This window comes from Crinia signifera, chromosome 7, assembly GCF_055691185.1.
Source record: "Crinia signifera chromosome 7, ASM5569118v1, whole genome shotgun sequence".
Taxonomy (NCBI): domain Eukaryota; kingdom Metazoa; phylum Chordata; class Amphibia; order Anura; family Myobatrachidae; genus Crinia; species Crinia signifera.
In genome coordinates this window covers 145,918,425-145,935,201 of record NC_139223.1, presented here as the reverse complement: position 1 = coordinate 145,935,201, position 16,777 = coordinate 145,918,425, and the positions used below count along the sequence as shown (strand labels likewise).

General features: G+C 42.0%; 1 protein-coding gene across 1 annotated transcript in view; it reads right to left on the bottom strand.

Annotated features, from left to right (window-relative positions):
* Positions 1 to 16,777, bottom strand: part of TTC21B (tetratricopeptide repeat domain 21B) — a 110,492-nt gene that overhangs the window by 34,885 nt on the left and 58,830 nt on the right. Inside the window, exons 15-20 of the mRNA XM_083153910.1 lie at positions 15,133 to 15,371; positions 13,353 to 13,425; positions 11,751 to 11,861; positions 11,530 to 11,668; positions 7,847 to 7,953; positions 3,270 to 3,458 (exon numbers count right to left, since the gene is read on the bottom strand). Coding sequence (XP_083010036.1) covers positions 3,270 to 3,458; positions 7,847 to 7,953; positions 11,530 to 11,668; positions 11,751 to 11,861; positions 13,353 to 13,425; positions 15,133 to 15,371 — 858 coding nt within the window. The remainder of the gene's footprint in view (positions 1 to 3,269; positions 3,459 to 7,846; positions 7,954 to 11,529; positions 11,669 to 11,750; positions 11,862 to 13,352; positions 13,426 to 15,132; positions 15,372 to 16,777) is intronic.

Here is a 16,777-nt window from a genome sequence, read left to right as displayed (position 1 = left end):
GATTCCTGGGATGGCCAAAAACTCAGGAACCTGGGGCTCAAAATTGTCTGGTGGTGGGGTCCATACGGGATCATTCATTTGGGGGGGGGGTCTCAGCTGCTCTACGGGGGCGTCTTTGAGGGGGTCCCTCATCAGCAGAGGAGGAAGAGGAGCTTAAGGTGAATCCTTCAAATTCCCCGCTTGCATCACTGGCTGTGTCAGAGTCAGAGGCAAGCATGGCATATGCCTCCTCCGCTGAATACATTCTTCTGGATGACTGGGATGACATTTGGGATGACATTTGGGATGCCATTTTTATTTTTGTGTTTCTGTAAGTGTAATGTTTCAACACATGTATAGTGTAGGGGGGGTACAAACTTTATTTCAACACGGGGGGTATGTAGTGTGTAGTGTGTATGTAGTGCAGAAAAAAAAAATACTTTATACAGGAATTTGATCCCAATAAAAAAAAAAAAAAAATTGAAGGGGTAAAAAAAAACGTTCGTCACTGAACAGCGCTCAAAGGCAACAGGACACCCACAAAAACAACGTGGGTGTAAAAACAAAAAAAAAACAATTAAAAAAAAACTGCAGAAAAAAAATGATATCAACCTGTGCCAAAAATGCTGTTCAGTGATTGTACGTCACTGATCAGCGGCCACAGGACACCCACAAAAGCAACGTGGGTGTAAAAACAATTTAAAAAAAAATTCCACAGCACTCTCCAAAAAAAAAAACAATTTAAAAAAACTGCAGAAAAAAAAATGATATCAACCCTGTGCCAAAAATGCTGTTCAGTGATTGTACGTCACTGATCAGCGCTCAGCGGCCACAGGAAACCCACACAAGCAACGTGGGTGTAAAAACAAAACCCCACTGCACTCTCCAAAAAAAAAAAGTGATGCAGTGATGCACCACTGATTAGCAGTGAGGGGCAGCAGACACACAACCTGACAGGGTATATATATAAAAAAAAAACCTGGACCCCCAAAAAGTTGCTGATTAATTAATTTAAACTGACCAGCACAAAAGGGGGGGCAGCAGGGGGGGCAGCAGTCAGTTGCACACGCAGCACAACCTTTGGTGCAACTGACAGGTATATATATAAAAAAAAAAAAACCTGGACCCCCAAAAAGTTTCTGATCAGTTAATTAATCAGCACAATCAGCACAAAAGGAGGGGCAGCAGGGGGGGGCAGCAGTCAGTTGCACAGGCAGCACAACCTTTGCTGCAACTGACAGGTATATATATATATAAAAAAAACCTCTGCACCCCCAAAAAGTTGCTGATCACCTCAGATATAGTGATCAGCACAAAAGGGGGTGCAGCAGACACAAAATATAGCACTCTCTATCACTCTCTGTCACTCTCTGTCACTATCTGTCCCTATCTCTCACGATCTGTGACTCTATGACACTGCAGCAGCAGCACACACAGAAGTCACAAGATCCAGGAAGTATCCAGCTGCTGGCAGCACGCTACCAGCGGTGATCAGCGGTGATCAGGTAAGTTTCAGGCAAGGATCAGGTATGTATCACGACAGATTGGCACGGTGACCGCTCTGCACGCAATTCCAGACCGGAATGGCGTCTGCAGTGCAGTCACCGTTATTTTAAATCACGCGCCTTGGCTGTGATTGGTCCGTGGGTCCCACGGACCAATCACAGCCTTGGGGGCAGGTGGGGTGAGGTGTCGTCGTCACCGATGACCCCCTCATGCCCCCTGACGCCCGGCGGTGATTGACACCTGTGTTACCGAGCGTCTGATTCGCCGGTAACACAGGAAAACGCTGTGAATGGCTGTTCACACTGAACAGCCAATCACAGCGATCGCCGACGGGGGGGCGGCATCGCAGCCCCCCCTGGGCATGCAGGGACATGTCTGCTGTCAGGGACAGCAGACATCGTCCCTCTGTCCCCGCGTCTATAGACGCGGGGACAGTTTAAAGTCATGACGTATATATACGTCATGTGTCGGGAAGTACATCCCGGCCATGACGTATATATACGTCAAATGTCGGGAAGGGGTTAAACTCTATGTGTAGTCAGTTATAACATGTTATTTACTTGCTGTATAACAAAGTATCACTTTATGAGCAGTATTCAATGCCGTCAGGGAGGGTTTGTACGGCACAGATGGCTTTTCCATGCCGAAAATAAGCCATCCTTACCGTCAAACCCCCTCGCCGTATTCAATGTAAGGGCCAAATCCTCGCCATGAGAGGCCGGCGAGGATCCCCTTAAACGCCACAAATGCAGTGAGCCTCACCATTTTAATGGCCATACTCGCCATTTCCACCTCGCCTCAGGGAACAGGGAGGCAACTGGCGAGTGAACCAGATTCGTTGAAAACCCTGACGGCGAGCTATCAGCACTTCTATGTGCGAGGAAACAGGATTACCCGGAGGAAACCCCTCGCAAGCACGGGGAGAATATACAAACTCTGCACAGTTAGGGGCATGGTGGGACTGGAACCCATGACCTCAGTGCTGTGAGGCAGTAATGCTAACCATTACACCATCCGTACTGCCCTTCTCCAACTTCTTACACAGATAATACTTCAAATATTCACCTTAATGAAACATTTTAGATTTCATGATATAAGTTCAAATTTACAGGAGACAATGGAATAAATGTCTTAATGATTGATATTATTCCTACTGTATTCAGAGTAATAGAAATCATTAAGGAATATATATCTGATAATCCTGTTCACAGATTTTAATACGATTTTTCTTTTCTCATTCTGTCTATTTCAATATTTTGCTAATTTTGTGTTTCTTTCTCGAATGATTTTATTCAATAATTAATAAAACCTATGTTAGAAGCATCCCACCTCCTAAGATCCAAGGTCAGAGTGTGCTACTGTTGTCTAACAGCTGGGGGAGGAGCTAAGGAAACACAGGAAGAGCAGTAGAGGTGAGGGGGAGGAGCAAAGGTCTGCCTCTTGTGCTAATAGCATACAGGAACTTATGTTGTGATGTTGACTCAACCCCAAAGAAATAAGGACTCTGTTCAGGCTCCCGGAGCGCCTGATCCATCGGCTCCAGCCCTGGTTGTCGTTTCTTCCTTTTTTAAGTACATGCAATTTTTTTATATGCATTAAAAAACGTCATCATTATGTACTATATCTCAACTTACGGACACATTTCTATGATGTTAATGGCTGCTCATATCAATCTCTATGTACTATACTATACATGATGTTTTCTACTCAGATCTGAGAAACAACAAAGAGGAATTGGTGTAGCTAGCGATCAGCCGGCAGAAACCAAGGTTAATGATTTGTACCTTATTGTCTGTTTCACAGTAGACTAGTGCTTCTTTGTAAAATTTGATTGCTTTGTCATAGTCTCGCTGGGCTGCAGCATGTCTGGCGATTTCTGCACAGATTTCTGCTGCCAGAGACTTCTGGGAAGGGACGGCGTCTGGCTGCTCAAGCTGAGCTCTCTTCAATACCCTGGCTTGTAATTCCCGGGCCTGTCAACAACGTTATAGACATGATTCACAAATGTTTGTCCATTAGTACACATGGTTATGTAAATTTCACGGAGCAGTAATTTGGAAAGGGGTCCAAGATTTATTTTCTGAAAAACTACAAAGAGCAGAGGGTTGAATGCTTAAAATGACTTGATATATACTTTTTGTAATATGATTTATTACTTGCAAGATTAAACTTGCGGCAATAAAAAAAAAAAAAAAAAGTTAATTCTACTCTTCATTAGTGTTTACTTTAATGCTAACAATTTTTCTTTTTATTTTCTCAGTTTTTTCACCTTATCGGGTTATCCAATTATCCGTTTTCACTGTGCAGTAAATGACCCATTTTTGTGCGACAACTCATAGAATCCAGGATAAATTCTTGGACCCATGTGCTATCACTGACAAAGGGGGTTCTGATAAATGCTGATGGTCAGGGCTAATTGGATAGCCTCTGGGGTTTACATTATGGGGGTTATTCTGATTCACTCGGAAAGGCACAATCACTCTCTAATGGACAAAACCATGTGCATTGCAGGTGGGGCTGATGTAGCATGTGCAGAGAGTTAGATTTATGTGGGGGTTGTACTTCAAACTGATATCTATATTGCAGTGTAAAAATAAAGCAGCCAGTACTTACCCTGCACAGAAACAATAAGACACCCAATCTTATTCTCTCTGCACATGTTACATCAGCCCCACCTGCAGTGCACATGGTTTTGTCCATTACAGAGTGATTGTGCCTTTCCGAGTTAATCCGAATAACCCCCTAGATGTAGTATTTACCACAGCTAATAGGATACCACTGCTTTCTGTATAACCACTGCAATTATGCACAACGGCTTTCAGAAAGTGGCACAAAAGTGAAAAATGTATCTTTGTTCATTTATTTAGAAAATAACTTTGTGAATAACTATAGGGCTTTTGATAACAGGAGGGGATATTGGGAGGACAAATGAATAACAAACACTATTTGTAATAGTTGTCAAATGCGTGTATAGTAAAGGACAGAGGTGTGAAATAAAAAAAAACACATTGTACAGCCTGTTGCACCAAAGGGCTAGTTCAGAATGGATCGCTAATCTGAGAATTTGTAGTGGACTGTGGGAGTAATCAATCGCCCAAACATAGGGCCTTATTTTGGTTCACTCTTTCTGACAAAATCCTTCTTAGATGGACAAAACCATGTGCACTGCAGGGGGGGCAGATGTAAAATGTGCAGAGAGAATTAGATTTGGGTGAGTTATTTTGTTTCTGTGAAGGGAAAATACTGGCTGCTTTATTTTTACACTGCAATATAGATCTCACTTTGAAGTAAAACCCCACCCAAATCTAATTATATCTGCACAAGTTACATCTGCCCCACCTGCAGTGCACATGGTTTTGCCCATCTAAGAAGGATTTTGTGAGAAAGAGTGAACTAAAATAAGGCCCATAAAGAGAAATGCCCCTTGCTAAATTGCGAATGGATCGTTAAATGCGATCAACTTGCAAATCCATTTGCAAGTCCCAAATTCCCAATTAGGTCTGAGGCTTCCACTAATTTGCGACAGACAGGGTGGAAGTTATCATGGCTGATGTCACAGACCCTCCTCAAAAATGCCTGCGCTTTTTTTGACACACCCAGAAAATGGCCGGTTACCACCTCTAAACACCGACTTCCTGTCAGTCAAACTGCGAGGGGATTACGTTTAGAAACCATATGCATTTTCTGTTGGGAAATCTCCTTATGCATGTGCAATGCATATGGTACGCATGCGCAGTCCTTAGAGAATTTTCAAAATCGACCAAATATCAATTTAGTGATCCATGATGAATTAGCTCCCAAATTGGATAACTTCTAGAATGTGCAATACAGTCGTTTGCAGAACTATTTGCAGTTCTTATTTACTTTACTGAAATAATTTAAATGAGGTAAACTGGACTGACTGGGAACAGCTCATGTAACTTTCTTTTCACAATGTGGGGAGGTCACATACAGATGGAGTGCCTCTCAGCCAGCACAAGGGGCTTGCCAGAATGCCCCTGCTGGTGAGCCGGCGCTCTGTCTGAAACGCACAAGCGTCTCTCACGCATGCACGTCCCAGTTTCCTGGTGGCATTCCGGATTTCCGCTTCAGGGAGACGGGCAGGGTTGGGAGGGGGGTTGCGGGGAGGTAGCGGCGATCACTGGGACCTGTGGGGAGGCGGCGGAGAGCTCAGTTGGAAGGGGACGCAAGAGCGTCATGTTCGCACGCGTCCCCTTCCGGTGGTTGGAGGTTGGCGATCCAACCCCCAAAAACCCAGCTGAATGGCGGTCGGCTCCATCTGTAGCTCAACCAATCAGAACAGAAGAAAAGAGTGCCATTTGCTCTCCAAAGGCTGTAGGCTCCAGTGGTAAAGGTGGCAATACACTTATATGATTTGGCCCTTTTTCACATGCACCATCAGGCTGATAAAGCATGTGAAAAGTGCCATATGGCATGCGTTCTATCTCCAGATCTGATGCGCGTTCCTGTGCGCATCAGAACTGGAGATTGCCATGGCTGCCACAAGGATTTGTCAGATTCTTCAGGGAATGTAGGTAGGTTTCATGAGCATGTAAGGGACATGATTTTAAGGGGCGAGTAAGTGAGGAGTTCCAAACTCAATCTTAACAATCAAATACTGTACTAGCTGAGGTACCCGCATTGCTCAGGTTTGGCTGTGCAATAAGCATTACTTGAACTTTAACTTTCTCTTGTTTTAAGCCGAACAGGTCTTCCAACAGACCTAGGAGGTGGCTGCCTAGTTTTATTTTTGTTGATGGGGTTTCGCATTTAGCCATAATCCCCAGATTTTCAATGAGCAGCAATTATTTTTATATTTTTTATTTTTTGGCCTTTTCTGTATCTGTAGCATTTTGTAAAAATGTTTTGGCCTCTTTGGAAGTTTGTAATTTATTATTATTTTTTTTGTATTTTGCAAAAAATTTTGGACGAAGTCACACCTGGGACCCAAGAAATTCGTTAGGCATCCCAAATCTTTTGTCAATCATCGTTTACATTTCCATCGAAATCCAATTAGTGGAAGGCACAGAACACACTCCTGGGTCAATGGTCTGCCGAGGGTGCACCAATTTGACATCAGACAGAGGTCTTGGCCACTCAAGAGAGGGATGGCAAATGATCTGTAATGCCTATTGAAGTTCTAATCTAAATCCATCCAGCGGAAGGCTCTGAACATGCCACCCATGCTCATGGTGTGCCTGGCATACACCTCTCTGTATTTGGATCCTGGATTTGACCACGTTCGTTTTCTTAAACCCCATGTCTTCTACCCCATCTATATTACGCAACTTTGCTATATCTTGCTTCACTGACCAACTTTGTGTAGAGGCTGAACCCCGGTTTGGGCACCTGGGACCCCCCCACAGGGTCTAATAGTGGGTACATACGGTTCAATGTGGAATTCGATTTGATTCAATATGCTGTTAAATTCGATCTGGCATTCGATTTCGACTATATATTGAGCAAACACGCTCAATATATAGTCTGGGAAATATTGAGCAAACACGCATTTACAGAGAGGGTAGTAGATAAGAGATGTAGAAGAGAGATTGCCTGGCAAGACTATTTTTATTTTCAATTTCCACTAAACATGAACGCGCATTGGGATTTAATCTGCATCGAATGCTGCTAAAACCATTTGATTTAGCTTCTATATGCAAAATCAAATATAAAAATAGTGCATATCTCAACATGTGTAGCCTTTATTAGTGGCTGTGAACCAAATCAGGACTCAATAAAGCCAGCTTGTGTTGGTTTCGTGCAAATCAATCCAAAAGTTTCCGAATGCATATGGACAAACAGGCAAAAAACAGACATCAAGAGATAGCAAAAAACACTGGAACAGTGCTCTAGAGATGGAGAAATATTGTTGATGTTTTTAAATCAATCTATATTTTAAACGTAGTGATCCTATAAATCGAGATAGCAATCTGAAGTGAAGGAGATTATTAATAGATGTTTAAGTCTACTCCTTATTCTAAGGAGTATTCTAAGAAGACAATGATAGATTTTTAATAACCTGACTAGCAGCAATAATTATCTATTCCCCCTTTACAAAGAAAATACCCTAAAATGAAGCAAGCTATGAAAACTGTGAAATCTTTGAATTACTGGTTAATATTTCACTGCTTTAAAATGCGAGGAAAAAATAAAATCCTCAAATATGAACATATGAACAGGAATTGAATTGCATGAAATGATTGTAAGGTTAATTATGAGAAATAAAACCACAGCTTTCTACCCGTGTAAAGTATTGTACTGTATATATTCTCCTGCAAACAAGATTAGCCACTATTAAGTATTCTAAAAAAAAGGACAAACTTTTAAAAACTCCAGAAAAATTCTAAGTAGACAACTGTACCTTCTGTAATGAGACAATAGCTTCTTCGGTCTTTTCCATCTTGCTATAAATCTTTGCCAGTAAAACATGATAACGGCTGTCATCCATTAGAGGAGATAGTTCATTGACTGCAAAATAACCAAACACAACCCCATAGTTACATGATTAAAAAATCATTTTAAATTGAGTAGGGTAACCTGCGCACCAGGATCTATATATTTGTATTTGGGTGAGCGGCTAATACAAACAAGGTTGTTTTACTTGCACAAATGGTATACAGGATATAGGTGACGGCTGAAATAGCCCTTGTGTGCAGTAATCAATGGTAAAATAGTGTGATGAACATAAGATTATGGGATTGTAAAATGTCAACACAATTTCTTGATCCACGTAGTTACATGCAGAAATGGACTGTAAACAGGAAACACTGCGAACACTGTTGGTCAAACAGAAAGGTTCCAACTGTCAAATATGTGAATATTGACAAATAAAACAACACTTAATATTCACTTCCTGTTGGAATGAAACAATATAGATAAACGGTGGTGGGTTGGCCGATGTCTACAAAACAATCAAATCAAGCGGGTTCTCCTGGTAAAAGTTCAATGGAGTGCTCACTGTGCGGTGTCCCACTGCTACGTTCAGTACAATCAGTTTTCCAGTCTGGTGCACCAGCTCGTTGGGTGCCCGGGTATTGTGAGGAACAAAGGTAGGATGGCAACGGTGCCAAGCCTGGTGTGGGTTACTTTGCTCCGGGCTGATGGGTCCTGCACACAGCCCTGCTCCTGTTGCAGATCCCTGACTGTGGCTGAAGCACTCAATGGGGGTAGCGCGGCTACAGCTGTTTGAGAGCTGGGTGCCGGTGTACCGTCCTTAGACAGAGACTTACCGACTTCCCAGGTAGTCACAATCACTCTCTTGTCCATCCTCCCCCACCAGCTATGCTCGGATGAATCTCCCGCGCACCTGTCTGCGGCGGCTTCTAGTCCTGTTTACAGCCCATTTCTGCATGTTTGCATGCAACTACTTGGTTCAATCAATTGTGTTCACTCTTGTATAATCTTGTGTTCAAAACACACATAGCATTGATTACTGGGGTGATTTCAGCGCTGGTCACCTATATCCTGTAAAATATTATTTTAGACTAAGACAAAAAAAGAATCACAACTTTAAAGCCAAATCCTGAAAGCTAAACAGTACTCAAAGTAGGACATTTATAATCCAGACATTCCACCCTACCTATAGACAAGCTGGTGTTTCTGGCTCATAACAGCAGCCACAGTGGTGATGGGACTTTTCATATTTTTCTTTTACCAGTAGGTGTCACTATTGCTGCTTTATCCTTAAGTTTGGTTAAGACTAAAGGTGGCCATACATTAGAATGATATCAGGCTCGAATGTACAATTTTGACGGGTCGTGTGATCGATTGTGTGCACATCATGAGGTACAGTATATCGTTATGATACGTGGCCCCATGGGTCGAAAGGTCAATCCTCAGATCATACGTGCTGCATGTATGATCCATCGTCTTTGCTTGTGGTCGTAAGCAGATTGTATGTGCTTTACCTTGTTCAATCGCTCTTACGACCTGCATAGATCAGGTCATACGCAGGTCATTCTAATGTATGGCCAGCTTAAGGGATCCATTTAGCAATGTTCACATTTGCAATGTGATCTTATACATTCCCCCGATCTGCTGGGGGAATGTATCGCCGAACACAGGCACGTCCCTGCGATGTACTAAACATGGTGCCGTGGAGATCCAGCGGAGGGTTCCTGGCAAACTTTCTCATAACTACATTACTAATCTGTAGCTCATATCGCAGTAGCTGCGGGGACTAATATTGGGAACGCTTTGCAGGCAGCATCACATCCCTTTAGAAATCTTGGGGGGATGTAGTTGCTGGCATGTATGGATGGATTGTATCAGGTATTTGGAGTTATCTGCTGTAGTCCCTCCTTCATACACTCAGGGGATACTAAATATTAGTGGGTAACCCTACAAAACGGATGTTATAGGCGCAACTATTGTTTAATAAATGGTTTCCTAAGGGTTAAATGTAACAGCCTGTGGGAAGCAGGATGTGAGTCTGGAAGGGTTTTTAAAGCTGCAATCATTTACATGGCAAAACCAACCTGGTTACGTACAATGGGCCTAATTCAGTTTGGCTCGATACCTTACCCTGTGCTAGCATTCAGGAAAATGCCTGCTATGGCAGCTGTGCGACGTCACACACAGCTGATGCGACCCTAAAGACGTTGGACGGCTGCGCAGCCAGGGGGCTACCCTTAGTATGCAAGAGCTTCACTGTATAACAAAGCGCTCCCATAGTAGCAGGTTTTTTGCAACCACATCACAGGGAGGGACCCGGCATGAATGACGGCCTTGCCCTGGGCTGGGCGCTGAAGCCCCCCCCCCCCCGCATGCTACTGACAGCAGATGTAGTTTTACAAACCTTCGCAAAACTACTAACACTGAATTGGGAAGATTGTGTGTTGCGCAATTATAATTCAGGTTATATAATAAATCATTTTCTTAGTGTGCATTCAACTAGCGTAACTACCTTTCTGCACAATCTTCTGTGCTATCCTCTTTCCGTGTTGCACAATTAGCAACACACAATTTTAAGCCTGTTCAGCAATACCCCTAACTGGCATCACCATCCACCTAAACATTGCTGAGAAGAAAGCTTTAACTCCGACTGGACACTGCATGTGGGACATAGGCATCTGTACCTAATTTTTCAGCCTACAGAGTTACAGTACTACATCTTAAGACACCAGAGAATCCTAGTCATTTTTCAAAGCATTTCATGAGGATACAAGAGATACGTTACTTAGATTTCACATCTCCCACCTCATCTGCCACTTTGAATATCTCAGCACCATTGCCCTCTACTTGTGGATTGGTAATATCAACATTGATCCAGTGGGTATTCATATGCGTTTTTCTCTTCTTTTTTTATCTGATCCCAGCTGACTTGACATGTATTGTCAGTATTTGTATATGCACACTGTGGCATTTTAGATAATTTGTATGTTTAAATGATTTATGTATAGTCATTCAAAATTGTTATATTTTATTACCGTCTTTCAAATTTACTCAGCCAGCGCTGGCACAATATATTTAACACTAAATTAGGCCACTATGTCTTGTAAATGATTATTTATTTATTATTATTTATTAACAGTTTCTTATATACTGTAGCTCACACATAAGCTGCAGCGCTTTACAGAGTATAGTTGAACACTCACATCCGTCCCTGCTCCAGTGGAGCTTACAATCTATATAATCTCTACCAAATGTACACGAACACACAGACATTCTAGGGTTAATTAGTTGGGAGCCAATTAGCCTACCAGTATATTTTTGGATTGTGGGAGGAAACCGGAGTACCCGGAGGAAACACTCACAAGTACGGGGAGAATATTCAAACTCCGCACAGTTAGGGTCATGGTGGAAATCGAATCCATGACCTCAGTGCTATGAGGCAGTAATGCTAACCATTACACCATCCGTACTGCCCCATGATTGCCGCTAAAAACCAAAAAAATCAGGCCAGACCTGCACATATCCCGCATTACCCTACTTCCTGCTTCTCGCAGATTACTACATTTAGCCCCAACACAGATCATTTATATATATTTTACACAATTTACCAAATTGCATTGTAATTATAGTTCCCTCTATACATAAACTTACCCGTCTCGTGATCTAGTGCCTGTTGAAGCACTTTCTCTGCCTTTTCATACTGCTTCAGTTTTAATAACAGTTCTGCCAAGTCATAATGGAGGAAGTTCTGCTGGCCACTTTTCAGGGCAGTTTCATAGTAACTGATTGCCTAGAAAAACCCATAGAAACAGCACTTGATAAATGTTTTTACGCCAAAGTTCTCATAGGCAACAATAGTAACCGGGACGCACCTTGGCATAGTTGTGAGTCTTGATCAGTGCCTTCCCAATCTTACTGGCCAGTGTTCCATCTTTAGGGTTCTTCTTCAATGCCTGCTCATAGATCTCAATGGCTTTTTCAGGCTTATTAAAATAAAGGAAATTTAATAAAAATCCAGATAAAATTTGTGCATTCCCTATTTAATAATATAAAAACAAAAAAATCATATTCTGCAGTGAGACCTGCTTTAGCCAATATTTAAGCATCCAACAATGCTCATTAAAATGTGTTCACTACCTCAGAGTTTCCCAAACAATCCAGGTTTTAGGCATATCTACACACAAGCCGCTTAGGGGCAGATTTATTAAGCCCGGTGAAGTGATAAAGTGGCCTTTGAAAATGCACCAGACAATCAGCTCATAACTGTCATTTCAAACCCAGATGGTAAGATGACAGTTTGGAGCCAACTGGACGGTGAGTACCACAGCTGCTTTATCACTTCACCAGGCTTAATAAGTACCTCAGTCAAATTGATTTAACCATCTGTGCTCAACTATGGATATCCTTGAAACATGGACTTTTATGCTGGGTACACACTGGCTGATATATATCGGCCATTGAATTGAACAGTTGAAATATTGCTGGTCCGTCGTGCAGTATGTACCAGAAATGATATATTTCACAAACACATTGTATCGGCTGTGCAACACAACCAATGGCCGATATATCTAAAGATATATCCACATTGCACTGTACATATGGCCGATCCGCCAACTGCTCATATGCTCGCTGCACAAGCTGGCAGTAATTGTCAGCGCAAATGGGCAGGCGCATGTAAATGCCCGTCCAGTTGTAATGTTGGCCATGACTGATTGGGCAGAGTGTATGCAGCACACGCTGTGCAATCAGTCTAGAGATATATCTGCAGACCAATTACTTTACACATAGGAGGACATTATGGTATATCCGTTTTTTTCCTTCTTTACTCAAACTGTTATACACCTGGCTCCTAGTGTACTCAGACAGATTCACTGATTCTGTGTAAAGGTTAAACTCTAAATAAAATCTAATATGAATATACAAAACTATTTTTTTCATAATTAACAGACAACGTATCAATGAGTTAAAAGGCCGATTCAGACCTGTACAGTAAGTGTACACATCCACTCGCATTGCAGCATGGGGATTTGGTAGGGGGTGTGCGGTTGGTGGAGCGGCGTTTACCTGCTCACCAGGCAGCGACCATATACGCAGCCCAGTGAGCAGGTCTGAATTACCCTATTAATCCCATGTGTTCAAGTTGTCATCATGCCCCTAAATAGCTTTTGAAATCATAAGCAATTCAGCCAGTGCTTATTATACCCCCTTCACACCAGATACAAATTACCGGGTTAAGACCAGGGTCGGAGTGCCGGGATTTAAGACCCGTGTTGATCCTTTGACACCACAGAAAAACATGTTGTTGTTTTTTAGCAAATTCCCGAGTTGAAAAGCTTTAACCCGGTAATCTGCGAGTAGTGTGAATTGGGGTCAGGCTGCACCCGGCAAAATGACCCGGCACTCAAAAATGCTGGGTAATTGCCGGGTGGCCGGTGTGAAAGGGGTATTACTCTGCCTGGTGTCCTACACCTTACCTCTTGAATATTCATGTAAGCGTCCCCGAGTAGGAGATATGTATGAGAACTAGGTAGTTTCTCCAGCAGATCCCTGAAAAAAAGATACACACATTAAGTCCTCTGCTGCCAAGAAAAAAAAGAGACCAAATTGTTACACAATGATGGTTATGGTTTTTATTATTACTGTTATCTTTTATTTATACATTGTACCACCACAAAGGTTTTATAGCACCATACAAAAGGGATAAAGCATACAACAAATGTATTAAGTATGATACATTACAGAAAAGTTTACAACTCTGTGTATATCCAGAACTACAACCTGCAAAATATACAATTAGAATTAGCTGATTTGCCCTGTTAAAATGGGCACAGGTTTGCGGGGCGGAACCATTTATACCTTTTGACCCAATTAGGAGTCATATTTCAAAACTCCCTCCTTAGTGGGTGGCGGCAAACAAGGGTCACAGTTTCCAGACCACTCAGCAGGTGCACAGGGAGAGTTCACCAACTGATTTTTCTGAGAATAATGGTGATGCTTTGTAAATGGCATACCAACGTTTGGCCATATAAGTCAGAAATGAAGCAACCAATTACTACTACATTTTTTCTGCAAATTTACAGAAGGGCCCCATACACTAGAATGATGTTGCACAATTTCATCCGATTTTGATGTTTTGGAACGATCTATTGTTTGAAAAGTGTCAAATTGTTTGTGTTTTCCATCTGATCCAATGCGCGGTCGTACTGCACCAGTGATTATCGGAATCAGATGGAAAAAAGGAGTGTTTTTTGTGCCCAGTGTAGATTTCATAGGTACGCCCAGTAAACGCTGGGCCTCCATGCCCGCCCACCGTGCTGCAAGTGCCTCGGAAACTATGGAAGTCTCCAAGGGCGCCCACAGAGAAGACCTGCACATGCCCAAATAGAATGAGGGCCTACTGTAAATGTCAAATTGTGGAAATCATCATTGGATCTCGATTTTCATCCCCATATCCCAAAAGACCCCGTCCCTTTGGGGGGGGGGGGGGGGGGTGTGAAAAGACAAAAACAAAGATCCCGTGCACGCAGCATGGTATAATGATATACCTGCATGTTGTTAGTCAAATGCCTTTTACTGAAATATCATGGCTTTGAAGTGCATGCCATTAAAGCAGGTTCTGTGAGAAAATGTCAGAAGAAGGCTTATAAATGCTTGGTATATACCATAGCAACTTGATGGCGGATCCGCTGTTGCGCAAACAGAGCAGCTGATTCAGGTAAACATCTACTCCATTTACATAGCTGGACAGGCATCTGAATTTGCCCGCCCAGTTGTGACGTCAATCCCTGATGATGTATAGGAATCGGTTGTGCTGCAGGGCTGACCCAAGATGTCTGTGAATGACGTTGCTGATTTTTAGGAAATCAAAAATAGAGAACCAGAGACTGATACGAGTAGAAAGCAAGATTGGATAAACCTATACAGGGGTTTAGCAAAGACTAAAAATGAAAAAAAGAAAAGAAAAATAAAGAAAATGGAAAAGCTGCCCTGTGTCACAAGACAATAAATACAGCAATCCATTGATACTGATATTAGGCAAGTGCTACCAGAAACCTCTGTAATGAATAGGACTTGGGGTGCACATTACAAAAAAATCTTGGATTTTCATCTCCAATTATAGTAGGTAAAAAATCCTATGATGTAAAAGGGAAGACGTCAGAGATTCTGTAGAAGGTAACACTATATAATCAGAATAATTCCTACAATAAAATGAGGCATAATAGGTTTGTCATATAAAACTTCCATATATTTCACCTGTAGCAGCTGACGTAGAGCATCTTATCTTTCCTGTGCTGGAGGTAGATGTCAGCCATCTTCTCCTTGGCGTGAACGAAGTATGGCTGCTCCGGAGAGACGTTTCTAAGCATAGATAAGGCTTGTTCAACGTCCCCATGAGCAAGAGCCAGTTCAGCATTAGCGACCATTAGACGCAGTTCTTCTGGAGTCCCCGTGAACTCATTCAGAGCGTCTTGTAATATTTTTGCAGCTTCATGCTGAACAATAAAAAGTTGTTTTATTAATAAAGATACAAGCATAAGAAATGTGTTGGAAACATAGTAAACAGTATTTTTCAGCAGTAGATCAGTTATTCCCAAACTGAACCTAAAACAGGTCATGTTTTCCAGACCGCCCTAGTAGATGCACAGGAGACCTGAAAAACATCCTGAGTTTGAGAAAATAATGATCAATGTATATTTAAAAAAAATGAATACACAGTGATGACAGCAAAATCCAAAATATATCATCCGATGTTTACCGATAATCGGCCGATTTCGGTCCGATGCGCGCTCCCGTGGATCTTTTGCTAAATCTTCTGATTTTACGTGCTGCATGAAAGATCAGAAGATTTAACAAAAAATCCATAGGAACGCACATGGGATCTTCAGATAAATCTTTGGTAAAGATGTGCGCTTGCCTGAAATCTTTTGTCCAGGACGGAAAAAGATTTGAAGGCTAATTTATGCGCACATCTTATGATCACAGATCTTTCTAGTGTGTGGGCACCTTAAAACTGTGAGAACATACTGATACCAGCAGTGTGATGTGGCTGTATTTCCCTAGATGGTCACAGGAATTTTTAAGCCTTCTAAAACATATTCCTTACAGTACAAGTTACAAGATTTGCACATTCTCTTATCTGAAACATAGAATTTGACGGCAGATAAGAACCATTTGGCCCATATAGTCTGCCCCTTTTTTTATCCTTCAGGTAATCTCAACCCTTTTTAATCCTTATTTCTTTGTAAGGATATTCATATGCCTATCCCATTAATGTTTAAATGGTTCTACTGTCTAGCCTCTACCACCTCTGATGGGAGCCTATTCCACTTATCCACTACCCTTTCTGTAAAGTAATTCTTTCTAACATTTCCCTTGAACCTACCTCCCTCCAGTTTCAGTGCATGTCCTCGTGTTCTATCACTTCTTTTCCTTCGAAGAAAATTTCCCTCCTGTACTATGTTAAAACCCTTGATATATTTGAAGCTTTCTATCATGTCCCCTCTTTCCCTTCTCTGCTCCAAACTATACATGTTAAGATCTTTTAGTCTTTCCAAGTAAGTTTTGTGAAACATACGAGGGGTGATTAGTAATGCCCCTTTCAGACATAATAACAAATTACTGGGTGAAGCAGTTCTACCCAGTAATTTGTGTAGCGTAAAAGGGTCATCCCGAGTCTTAAATCCCGGGTCATTTGTGACCCATGTAATTCAGCAAATTACTGGGTTGATAGTTTTTAACCCGGTAATTTGCTGCTATGTGTGAAAGAGGGCCAGACTGCACCCGGCAAAATGACCCGACACTCAAAATGCCGGGTAACATGCCTAAAAGTGGTAATAGTTATTTGATAGATGACACTAAAGGATGATATACAGGTTTCACGTCAGTGGCGCCATCCGGG